This window comes from Mauremys reevesii, linkage group 9 (genome assembly GCF_016161935.1).
Source record: "Mauremys reevesii isolate NIE-2019 linkage group 9, ASM1616193v1, whole genome shotgun sequence".
Classification (NCBI taxonomy): domain Eukaryota; kingdom Metazoa; phylum Chordata; order Testudines; family Geoemydidae; genus Mauremys; species Mauremys reevesii.
This window is the reverse complement of record NC_052631.1, coordinates 92,138,791-92,151,228: the sequence shown is the minus strand read 5'-3', so window position 1 is coordinate 92,151,228 and position 12,438 is coordinate 92,138,791. Positions and strand designations below refer to the sequence as shown.

Below are 12,438 nucleotides of genomic sequence, written 5' to 3'. Positions count from 1 at the left end.
AGATGCTGATAGCAACAGGAAGATATGGCCCATTGAATTGAGGATGCTCACCTGCCTATTTGATATTAAAAGTTACAATATGGGGAGTATAATCTGATTCACAGCATTTGTTAGCCACTCATAAAGCAGCAGTTTCTAGGCAGGCCTTTTTCCACCTCCATCTGGCCAGGAGGTTGCAACCAATTCCTTTGGATGCAGATGCTGATCCCATCATACATGCCTCAGTCACCTCAAGTTCGTAATGTCTTCTACACTGGGCTTCATCCGGAAACTGAAGATTGTGCACAATCCGGCAGTTTTATTAACCTGTGTGGCATGCTGAGAACACCTCATGAGTGCTCTGTAATCTCCACTGGATCCCTGTTGTGGAGCTTAAGGAGTCAGCTTTTACCTGTAAAGATCTACACGGCTTAGGACTTGACTACCTGAGAGGCTGCCCCTTTCCCTGTACTGTCACAGTTACACTCAGGGAGAGTCATTTGAACTGAGAAAGGGGGCTACCAACAGGGTGTTCTTTGCAAATTGGAATTCACTCAAACTTTGTTCAAAATAGGTCAGATCAGTTCAATTTTAGGGCATGCTGTAAGGCCAATCTATTTACCTGGGTTATTGGGGAAGGTCTGCTATGATGAGGGCTACCTTCTTTTGTTGAGGTGGGCATTGTTTGGGTCTGTTTTCATTACTGTTCATTTATTTTCTGATTTGGGATGAGAAATTTTAGTGATAATTTGAATTCATGGCAAAGATGCCTTGAGAGAAAAATATTGTAAGCGGAAATAAACGAGTAAATAATAAAATAGTCAGACTATTGTACGATAAATACTTGGGTGAATATGTTCAAATACATCCGGCTGAGAAGTAGCAAACAATTCCAGTATGAATGGTTGGTCTGATGTCCCATCAACAACATGTGCCCAGCGATGTATCCAAAAATCTTCACTAGATTCTGCACAAACAAAATTTTATTTAAATTAAATAATATTCCACCAAATTGTAATAATTTGATAAATGTTGAAAAGAATTTTTATAAAAACCTCTCTTTCTTGTTCGTTCAACCCTTCCTACAAATATTACAAGGCCAATAATATCACAGGAATGATTGTTTGGTAAGTTCTCCAGTTCTGACCTAAAAACAAAATTAAAGAGAAATGGTTGATAATTCTTAAAGACCTGAAATTTAAATCACTCTGAAAAATTCCTAAAAAGTGCCCAGAGCAGAAAAGTAGGGAAGATATAACAAGGTATAATAGATGTTCTCCTGTAATATTCCCAGTTAAAATTCAATAAAAATTAGCAAAACATTAGCCCACACAGAACAGAACACAAACCTTTATTTTACCTTGTGACAAACCGATATCTAACTTCGGGTAATCGCCACTCTGGTTTAACCATTTTTTCTGGAATAATGTTAACTTTAGTTGGAGGATCTCGAACATTCAGGCTAATTTCTGGGAAAAAACAATATCATTTTAAGCATAAAAATGTATTCAAAGGAAACCTTTACTTTGACTTTCTGAAGAGACACAAGGTGTGTGAGGCAATATATTTTATTGGACCAACTTTTGCTGGGGAGAGAGACAAGCTTTCAAGCCATACAGAGCTTTTCCTTAGGTTGGAATAAGTGACATTTTTGCTGAATAAATGCAACACTCTTACTTTGGCTCACTGCTTTTGCAAATACTAATAAAATTTGTCTCTGATTTTAGGTCACTACATGGATAAAATAAGGAATGTAAGGATGTCATAAAAGGTTGTAACAAATTATACGAAGAACCTTGCTGGACTGTTCAGCTCCCTGCATGGGGTAGTCTGTCGATGATCCCTGCATGGGGTAGTCTTTTGTCAACCACTATCGACATGTTCTTAAACACTCTCAAAGATCACCATCATTTACAGATGACTTGCAAGGGATGAAATAAGAGGGAAGACAGCTGCAGCGCCAGTGGTGGACGTTCTGATTTGACTCCAACCGATTATGATCAAGAAACTGTTGTATATTTCCATTACAAGCCATTCAGCAGGTGCAGTACAGCAACTGACAGTGTATGCCGGAGATTTGGGCTTGGGTGAGGGCTACGTGGCTGAAGCTTAATCCAAATAAGAGAGAGAATTACTAGATTCTTGGAAGCAACTCAAACTATTATCTAGTTATGTGAGCTCCGTACATTTATGGCAGGAGGTTATTTTTAACTCAGGCCTGCAATTTAGAGGTATTGTTATACCCTGGGCTGAAAAGGCAGTAGTTTTGAAGAATGCATCTGGTGTGGTATGAACATGTTTCAGTGGCCCTTGCTGCACTCATACCCGCCTTTGTCATTTTGAGATTACAGGTCTGTCGCATTTTACGCGCATTTAACATGCACGATTTCAGCTTTACGCGGTTGGCAAAAACAAAAGAGAGAAAAACAACAATTTTAATACTGTACCTGTAGTGCAGGCGATTCCGCCCGCCATTCAACTCAATGTAATTTTGACTATACGCGGTTTTCGCTTTACGCGCTGACTGCGGAACAGAACCCCTGCGTAAGATGAGACTCGCCTGTACTGTAATACATTCTACACCTTACGACCATTCAGACGCTGAAGATTGTTGCTAAGCTCACTGAACTATGTTCATTAGGACCACATATATTCAGTGAACTAAAAGATACACACACTATCTGTGGGCTACTAGGTGGAATTCAAGGTGTTGGTTTTAACATTTAAAGCCCTAAATGATCTGGGTCCTGAGAAATCACCACGGTCCTTGTTCTATGCTACCACAATTGCAACCAGCAGAAGAACACAAGCTAGAGCTCACTGGATAGAATATAGAAAGTTGTTACCGGGATATCCTCTGTGAAGGTCCCTAAACTATGGGATGCATTTTTCCCCACAAAACCTGGCTTTTTTAATCTTCAGAGAGACACTCATTTTTGGGAATCTGAGAATGAGGATAGGAGAGAATATTTGATTATTTGAAAGATGGGATATAACGGACTAGAGGTGTATTATAACAACGGTCGGTGATTTTAGCAGTTCAACGTAACTGTTGATTATTGTGTTTCAATTAACTATTGGAAGGGCACTCACAGTATGTGCATGTCCTAAAATACATAAATACCCTGTATCAGGATACATGTCTGACAAAGTATTTAAATCAGACTTTTGTTTATACATTTTAATTTTTTATATTATCTGAGACAATTTACTGAAACAGCATCTCACTTTCAATATCATTCTGAAAATACAGAGCAAGTGCATGCTCAAATAGTTATAAAAAATAGATATCTGTTATCCTGCAGAATTCTTCTGATTTTCTTGTAGTCTACAACACTACTCTGTCTTTTTACAAGATCCATGAATATAGCTCATAAAAAAAAAATTACATATCATTCCATGATATGTAATATTAAGTTCATGCCAGGGAAAAATTAGAGATATTTGTCGAAAAGAGAAAAAAAGAACAACATACACATTTTGTATGAGAGAAAATTAGCTTTGTTTTTTTTAAAACACACACTACATCTATAGTCTGCAGATGCCCCATGACACTTCATTATTGAGTTACGGTTCTTATTCCTGCTTTGTGCAATAATTAGCCTTTATAATATATAGCCTTACTTTCCAAATTGTTTTTACTCTCATCACCACTGATACCCCAATATATTGCGCGGTGACACCAAACTGAAGATCTCCAAAAGCGTCAAAAATTTGAGTGATTTTTGTTTATATAAAAAGGAGTCTCAGACTAGCATATCTGACAGTGCCTCTGTGCTGCAGGCAGGTCTGTGGCAATTATAACTACTGTTACGCAGGCTTGTAAGCATTAACGGTTTTCATTTCTGTCTTCCCCCCAAGTCTCCCTGCCTGGCAAAACATTTCTCTCTCCTGCCAACTCATCATAAACACTTCAGATGCCAAGTACTGGGTTTAAGGCAAAATGCACGAGACAGAGAATACATGGCTTTAAGCAGTGCAGCACATTGTTTATTTTCATGCACTGTAGTGACTACATTAGCAAAACTGTCATCACTAAGAAGAAAATGGGATGTATACACCAACCCCCAAAGATATGTATTTTTGTGTGTGTCAAGGAAATGGCTTTTCTGATTGCTGTTTAATTCCGAATATGAATATGTAAGGAAGGGGAGTCCATATTCAGGAAGAAAGAAGTGTTGGTGACAAGGCCTGTTATGGGGAGGCCATTGTCTTGCAATAAGGCATTAGGGTTCCTGCATTAGGGCTGCCTTGGCTCTGTCACACCCTGCAACAGAAGAAAGGAAGCCTCTTTCCTCTGTGTTGAGGAATCAGTACATCAAGGACCATGATACTGTTGTTTAGTGTACTTGGTAGCAATCATCAATGCAAAATGAGATCTTAAAGCACCAAACTTTTACTTCAGTGGGGTGCTACATGGGCACCGGTATGGATTGTTACAGGACGTGGCTCCTAGATCCCATCTTTAATGATCCGGATGAGGATGTAAATATTACATTAATTATATTTGTTTGTGACATTAATTTGGAAGCAGGGCCAAATTAAGACATAAGCACTAGAGTCCTGTACCTAGGGCCCCAGCGCTTGGAATTATGTGATTACATCAGACGCAGCTTTCATTTACAAAAAAATGATAGTGTTTCATCTAGTGGTTGTGGAGGGAAAAAAGCTTGGAAACATGACTCAAGTGTAACCAAAGCAGGAATATCTACCCCAGTGTGCAGACAGACAGCCTGAAACAATAGCTGTGAGAGACATGAATTATATCATTCATCTCAAGTAGGTGAAGCGCCAAGACCCACTGCTCTCGCTGACCACACCAACACCATCCCAAACATGGACTGTGTATTTCACCTGCCTTTAAATGGGAACTGAAGGTAAATCCATTGAAAGGCCATGTAATTTCAATAACTGGTCAGCTGAAATGGTATTTTCTAACTTTTTAACAGCAATACTTGGAATCAGATTTCTGGGATACTTAACCAATTGTAGTAAATCTCTTCATCTGCAAATCCCCTGGTGTTGGCTGCGTTTTAAATGGATAACTGGTTTTGATACCATACTGTTCAAGCAGAAGTACTGTGCCAATCTTCATACTGTTATACCACTCAGGACATAAAGAATTCCACAAAACCATCGACATCATGCCTGAACTATCAGCAACTTCAAAATAAGCCTAGAAAAGAAAAACCAAACACGTGTTCGACCTTTAAGTACATGGAAAACATTTTTTTTTTTAAGACAACTATTAAAATGCCTGCCCAATTAACAGTAATAGTAGTAATTTTGATACTCATCATAAACTTGAAGCCATGGTATGCTCTACAAACTTAAATTCAAACATGGGAGTGCAAGAATCCTTTATTTTCCTGCATCACAGTCCCAATTATGTATCTGCTCCTGTCCAGCATTTCTAAGTGCTGTGAAAATGCCATGAATCAGTTTCACAGTATAAACCTGGAGGAAATACTACGGGCCGGAGCTGTAGGACTACAGGAAAAGAGATGAATCAAGCAAGCGAGAACGGTGTTACTAGCTCATCAGGGAATCTCACTTCTCTGTTGATCTCAATCCTGCAAAGATTTATGCACATGAGTAGTCCCTATTAACATCAGTGGGAGTACTCACATTCATAAAGATACTTGCATGTTTAGTCTTTGCAGGGTCAAACTCACAGTTTGCTACTAATGTGTGATCTTCACCAGTTTTTTCAAATACATACATAATAAATCATAATTAGCAGGGTGGTTCTCTCTCTCCCAGAGCTCTATTAGAAGGGTAATTTTGAGTCTCGCCCCCCTCTCTTCCCTCACTTCCTATAGTGAAAATGTTCACATTTCTCCCAATGTTAAGGTAACCCCTCAAGTAGGGGGAAAAAAAAAACGGCAGATTTTTTAATAGTTTTTTTTTTTTAAGAAGATACTTCAAAATGTATAAAGAAGCTCTATTAAAAATTGTCAAGTTATAAATCAGGAATCATTTGGTAAACAGCGTGGGTCATAATACTGTGTATAGGCTGGTTTTCAAGAAAAAATATATTACTAGCAGAGGGGTAATTTTGTCATCAAAGCTAATACACAATTTTATATAAGAGCCCCCTTCATGTGGAAATTTTGTGAACAAAATATTCTGACAGAGAAAACTTTATGTGAACCCTTTTTGCAGGGAAATATTCGTATGCCAAATTGGGAAAACTTTGCATGCCAGCAGGTTAGAGCTGGAAAAAATTTCTAGGCAAAGTCCTACAAATGCACTTCAACACACATAAATGCGTATGTTGAATGGCTATTCCTCTACTCAGATAAAACCCTGTTTAGGGACCATGATTGCACAGGTGACCCAATTCACATAATACCTCTCAGATCTTCCAGGATAATTACAGAACGCAGCAATAACTCAGTGGAACAAACCTCTTTTCCACTGACGTTCCCACCTATATCCACTTATTTGTTAGCCTCCAACAATCCCCATTATGCTTTCTTCCACACAACCCCCTACGCGTGGTCATCCATGAACTCACCTGCAAGGCCCTACATTCTCCCTTTAAGTCCCTCTTAAAAATCTATTTCTGCCATACTGCCTGTGCTTATCAACAAGATTTGCTATAGAATATTCCTTTTGTGGTTCCCTTTCCCTGACCTCTGTATTACTTGCCTGTCTGTCCTCAGATTGCAAGTTCTTTGAGGCAAGTCATTTAATTATTATGTGCCAGAATATTTGTTACATGCAGAATAATGCACACAGATCTTTGTGTGTTAAAATACAATTCAATACACATAGCTCTAGGCACATAAGATTTTACACTGTGCGAGGACTTCAGTGCATTATGGCCTAAATGCAGAATACAGTATTAATAAAAGAAAGATGTAATGAGCCAATCGTGCTGGATCTTTCCTCTTCCTCAACTGCCATTGACTCCTCCACTTGAATCAACTCTAGGTATTGATTCCACAGTTAAGACTGAGGACTGTGACTAATGTTCCACCCTTGTTCCTGAGCAGTTTAGGAATACCACCTGGCCTGGATCTGCTGGAGTATAGCACCAACAAGAGCCCCAGACTTATTTTTCATCTGTGTGGGGGAATGACAGCTTAGAACAACATGAGTGTAGAGACCCTTCTTTGCACAAAATGTTATGTACTGTTGCTCATTTGAAAGATTCCATGCAGGCCTAATTCATGCTCTTCAAAAACATGTTTTAAACAAAAAACAACCCTTTAAACTTAAAGTCAAGATTTCTATAATAAAAACAAACACCTGAAAAACGAATATTACAATATAAAAGCACCTAGCCATTTGGAAGCAATAGCCAAATAAAGTCATGTACATGATGTTTAAATACATGTACATTAGCTAAGAAAAATGTACACATGTAAAAATTAGCAAACATTACAACTAGGGCTGTCAAGCAATTAAAAAAATTAGTCGCGATTAATCACACCATTTATTTAAATATTTTTGGATGTTTTTCTACATTTTCAAAGATATTGATTTCAATTACAACACAGAATACAAAGTGTACAAAGCTCACTTTATTTTTATTACAAATATTTGCACTGTAAAAAACAAAAGAAATTCTTATTTTTCAATTCACCTAATACAAATACTGTAGTTCAATCTCTTTATCATGAAAGTTGAACTTACAGATGTAGAATTATGTACAAAACAAATAGCTGCATTCAAAAATAAAACAATGTAAAACTTTAGAGCCTACTTGTCCCCTCAGTCCTACTTCAGACAATCGCTCAGACAAACAAGTTTGGTTATAATGCGCAGGTGATAATGCTGCACGCTTCTTGTTTACAATATCACCTGAAAGTGAGAACAGGTGCTTGCATGGCACTGTTGTAACACAAGATATTTACGTGCCAGATGCGCTAAGATTCACATGTCCCTTCATGCTTCAATCACCATTCCAGAGGACGTGTCCATGCTGATGACGGCTTCCGCTTGATAACGATCCAAAGCAGAGCAGACCAGCGCATGTTTATTTTCATCATCTGAGTCAGATACCACCAGCAGAAGGAGGATTTTCTTTTTTTGGTGGTTCGGGTTCTGTAGTTTCCGCATCTGAGTGTTGCTCTTTTAATACTTCTGAAAGCATGCTCACCTCATCCCTCTCAGATTTTGGACAGCACTTCAGATTCTTAAACCTTGGATTGAGTTCTGTAGCTATTTTTAGAAATCTCACATTGGTACCTTCTCTGTGTTTTGTCAAATCTGCTGTGAAGGTGTTCTTAAAATGAACATGTGCTGGACCATCATCCGAGATTGCTATAACATGAAATATATGGCAGAATGCGGATAAAACACAGAGCAGGAGACATGCAATTTTCCCTAAAGGAGTTCAGTCACAAATTTAATTAACACTTTTTTTTTTTTTTAAAGGAACATCATCAGCATGGAAGCACATCCTCTAGAATGGTGGCCAAAGCATGAAGGGGCATACGAATGTTTAGCATATCTGGCACGTAAATACCTTGCAAGGCCGGCTACAAAAGTGCCATGCGAATGCCTGTTCTCACTTTCAGGTGATGTAAATAAGAAGCAGGCAGCAGTATCTACCGTAAATGTAAACAAACTTGTTTGACTTAGCGATTGGCTGAACAAGAAGTCGGACCGAGTGAACTTGTAGGCTCTCAAGTTTTATATTGTTTTGTTTTTGAGTGCAACTATGTAACAAAAAAAACCCAAAGACCCCCCACTACATTTGTAAGTTACACTTTCACGATAAAGAGATTGCACTACAGTACTTGTATAAGGTGAATTGAAAAAAAACTATTTAGTTTATCATTTTTACAATGCAAATATTTGTAATAAAAAATAATATGAGGTGAGCACTATACACTTTGTATTCCATGTTGTAAAAGAAATCAATATATTTGAAAATGTAGAAAAACATCCAAAATATTTAATAAATTTCAATTGGTATTCTAGTGTTATAAGTGCGACTAATCGTGATTAAGTTTTTTAATCACGATTAATATTTGAGTTAATCGTGTGAGTTAACTGCCATTAATCGACAGTCCTAACTACAATAACCTTAACTCTGACTCTTTATGATATAGTTACCAAGAAAAATTCAGTTTGAGATAAAGACAGACAATTAAAAGAAACAACACTGACACGGTTTTAACACCATGAAGCTCTATAGGAACTGGGCTCAGTCACATATAGGCATACACATGGGATATATCATTTTCATACTTTTAAATGGTTAAGCTTTTACATTGTAACAATTTTAGGGTTTATTTGTTGCTGACTGTAGGACCTTTGGGAATAAGTAGTATCTGCACACCTCAGAACTACTCAGACAAGTTGGATTTTTTCCCCCTACCTGATACGGTATATCCAGTTTTTTGTCAGGTTTCCCATAGTACCTTAGTCTAGCCTTATGTAAGATTCTCACAAGCAATGGACTGAAGTGTATTCTGCTCCTCCAGTTCATTTCCAGATGACCAAGAGATGTTAATTTGGATACTAGTGAAAAAACAGAAAGCAGGAAAAAAAAACAAGTGACAAAACAGTCCACATGCTTGAATCTGAATATACCTCTTTGGTAGTACATGCGCTGCTGCATGATTTTTTTCAGCAGATTATAGAAATCTATTAAGGCAGACAGGATTTCATATGTATTTTATAATGTTTCTCATAAAAAATAAAACTGTTTGCTAATGCTATATAAACAAACTCAATTCTCTGCCATCTGCACAAAGTACTAAACTTTTTTTTTCTTCCAAAAAACAGTAGTGGCATATATGTTGAAAGTACTACTACTAACTTTTTATCATGTAAGTAAACAACAAACAAAAAAGACAGTAGGAAACTTTTATGAAATACAGATTTCAGTGAACTACGGCGCCCAATCTTGCAGCGAGTTGTGCATGGGCAGATTCCTGTACCTAAACAGAGCATTGTTCACTTTTGTGGGACTGTGTGTGTTTGCAGGGGCCCGTTAGTGCAGGACAGGGAACTATGTTTCTGTTCAGATTTCACTTCAAATCTGAAGTGTGGCCCCTACACAAGACCAGTATTTTCAGAAAATACTTTCCATCACCATTTTTTAATTTAACACATTTTCGCAATATTTAGAAACATACTAAAGTTTATTGTTTAAATTGTGAGGGAACTAGCCAATGTCTACACTAGGCTTGCTTTGCTGCTATAGGAATATTGGTAGACTACAGTGGCAGAGCACTCATACTGTGGATGCAGCTCTTCTGGCATAATTGCACTTTGATCCAGTATAGTAACCAGCCCAGAGGCAAAACAAGCTATAGGGGTAAAAGCACAGCTTTGACAGTAGAACTGCATCTACGCTAGGGACTTCTGGTGGTACAGCTACCTTGGTCAGCGATCACATCCCTTTACACACTGTAGCCACAGATAGCAAAAATCTGTAGCACAGACCTGGCCTTAGTTACTATGAAAGGTAACACAATTTACCACTTACAATATAATCCAAATGATAACTGTGAAATGAAGGGCTTTGACCATATCAGAATGTTTAAAATAAACTAAAAAGTACTTCTTCACAAGATGTGGAATCATTGCCAGGGGATGTTGTTAAAGCCAAAGGAAACTGGATTCCAAAAAGAATTAGCTACATTCATAGAGAATAGCTCCATCAATGGCTATTAGCCAAGATGGTCAGGGATGCAACCCCCCCCCCACTCTGCCAGAAGCTGAGACTGCCCACTGTCAGAGATAAGCTACTGGGCTAGGTGGATCATTGGTCTGGCTCAGCATGGCCACACTTAGGGAAACCCCATGTCTGGGTTTTCTGGAAAAAAGCCTCTTTTTTGAGCCTCCTTTCTCTCTAAAGAGACAGGGGGAATTAAAAAAACAACAGGAAATGTCCTAGGTTTTTACAGAGCCAACAAGTTGTAGCTCAGAAGGAGCCCTGATTGGTCCCGCCCCTGAATCTGCGGCCCCGGATCTGCAGCTGATTGGTCCATTCCCCTGCAAGCCCCAGCTGCGGACCCCACCCACTGAGGCCCTGGATCTCAGCCCTGGGGAAGGGAGAGCACAGCTGTTGTTGGTTGTGCCAGCCACCCTGCTGCAGGGACCCACCTTTACCCTCCCTCCAGCTCCTCCCTTGCCCCCAGTGTCCTCTTTTCGGGAACCTGAACCATGATCAGGTGCATCCGAGGAAGTGGGGATTCACCCAGGAAAGCTCATGCTCCTGTATGTGTGTGTTAGTCTATAGGGTGCCACAGGGCTCTGTGCTGCTTTCATGATCACTCCAGGGCCCCAGGCTGAAAGTGCGACTAGGACAACTCCCTCCCCGAGTAAAAACAACAAGGACAGGGCTGGGGCCAAGGGGCCGGGTCAGTTTCGAGGCGCTCGCAGGCCTGACACTACCAACAACGCCCCCCCCACACACACACTTACCCTCGATCTCGACGCGCTCCGGCGGCCGGCTCGCCAGCCAGATGTCCCCGTAGGGATCTTCGTTGTTCCACAGCGGCAGGTAATGGCTCCTCCCGCCCTTGAGGGGCGGGCGCCGTGGCTCGCCGGGCTCGCGGCCCCCGGGGGGCAGCTCCGACGGGCCCCGCAGCACGTCCAGCCGCTCGAGGCACAGGAAGCCCGAGCTCAGCTTCTTCTCGTCGTACAGGTAGGAGCAGCGGGTGAGGCGCAGCCGGCAGCCGGCGCGCAGCGCGTTGCGCTGCACCAGGGCGCTGAGCGGCGGCGCCAGGTAGCACTTCTCCTGCCGGCTGCCGTCCGCCAGCGTCACGTCGTAGCAGTAGGCCGGGGCGGGCGGCTTGGGCAGGGCGCTGCTGGGCGGCGTTGGCGGGCTCTCCGCCATGTAGCGCTCCACCGCCACCACGGCCAGCGCCGGGGCCTCCGCCAGGGACACGCTCAGCTGGGAGGAGCGGAGCACCTCGTTGCGGAGCCTCTGGAGCCAGGAGGCCGGGCTCGGGCCAGCCTCCTCCTCAGCGCGGGGGGCGCCGGGCCCCGCGGCCGCGTCCTCCATGGCGCCGGGCACCTCGGAGCCGCCGGGCAGCGGCCCGCTTGGGCGCCCTCCGCCTGTCACTGGGCGGGCCCGGGGGCCGCCATGTTGCTCGCGCGAGGGGGCGGTTCCCGGAGGCGGCCGCAGGGCCCGCGCGCTCCATTCGAAGAGCCCAACGGCTGCGCTGGGAGATACGCGGGGGAGGGGGGAGCGCGCTAGAGGCGGCCCGGCCAGGGAGAGCGCAGCGGGCCCGGAAAGGGTCGGGGCTCCGTGTGGGGGGCGGGGCAGAGAGCAAGAAGAGGATTGGGGTGGGGAAGGGAGGATCTTGCAGGGGAAGGAAGGATGGGGGCAGGGGGAGGTTCTGGTGGGGGAGGATCTTGCAGGGGAAGGACGGATGGGGGGCAGGGGAGGTTCTGGGAAGTGGAGGATGGGGAGGATCTGGGGTGGGAGAAGAGCTGGAGAGAGGCTCTTGGTACTGGGGAAGAGGCTGAGGATCTGGTAGGGTT

General features: G+C 42.0%; 1 protein-coding gene across 3 annotated transcripts in view; it reads right to left on the bottom strand.

Moving 5' to 3' along the window:
- Positions 1 to 12,077, bottom strand: part of RADX (RPA1 related single stranded DNA binding protein, X-linked) — a 34,994-nt gene extending 22,917 nt beyond the window's left edge. Inside the window, exons 1-6 of one of the 3 annotated variants that reach the window (XM_039488211.1) lie at positions 11,374 to 12,077; positions 9,317 to 9,459; positions 4,963 to 5,155; positions 1,340 to 1,448; positions 1,035 to 1,126; positions 824 to 946 (exon numbers count right to left, since the gene is read on the bottom strand). In XM_039488211.1, the coding sequence (XP_039344145.1) occupies positions 824 to 946; positions 1,035 to 1,126; positions 1,340 to 1,448; positions 4,963 to 5,155; positions 9,317 to 9,459; positions 11,374 to 11,956 (1,243 nt within the window). In that variant the 5' untranslated portion in view covers positions 11,957 to 12,077. The remainder of the gene's footprint in view (positions 1 to 823; positions 947 to 1,034; positions 1,127 to 1,339; positions 1,449 to 4,962; positions 5,156 to 9,316; positions 9,460 to 11,373) is intronic. The other 2 variants (XM_039488212.1, XM_039488210.1) reach the window with 2 other exon arrangements.
- Positions 12,078 to 12,438: the final 361 nt, after the last annotated feature.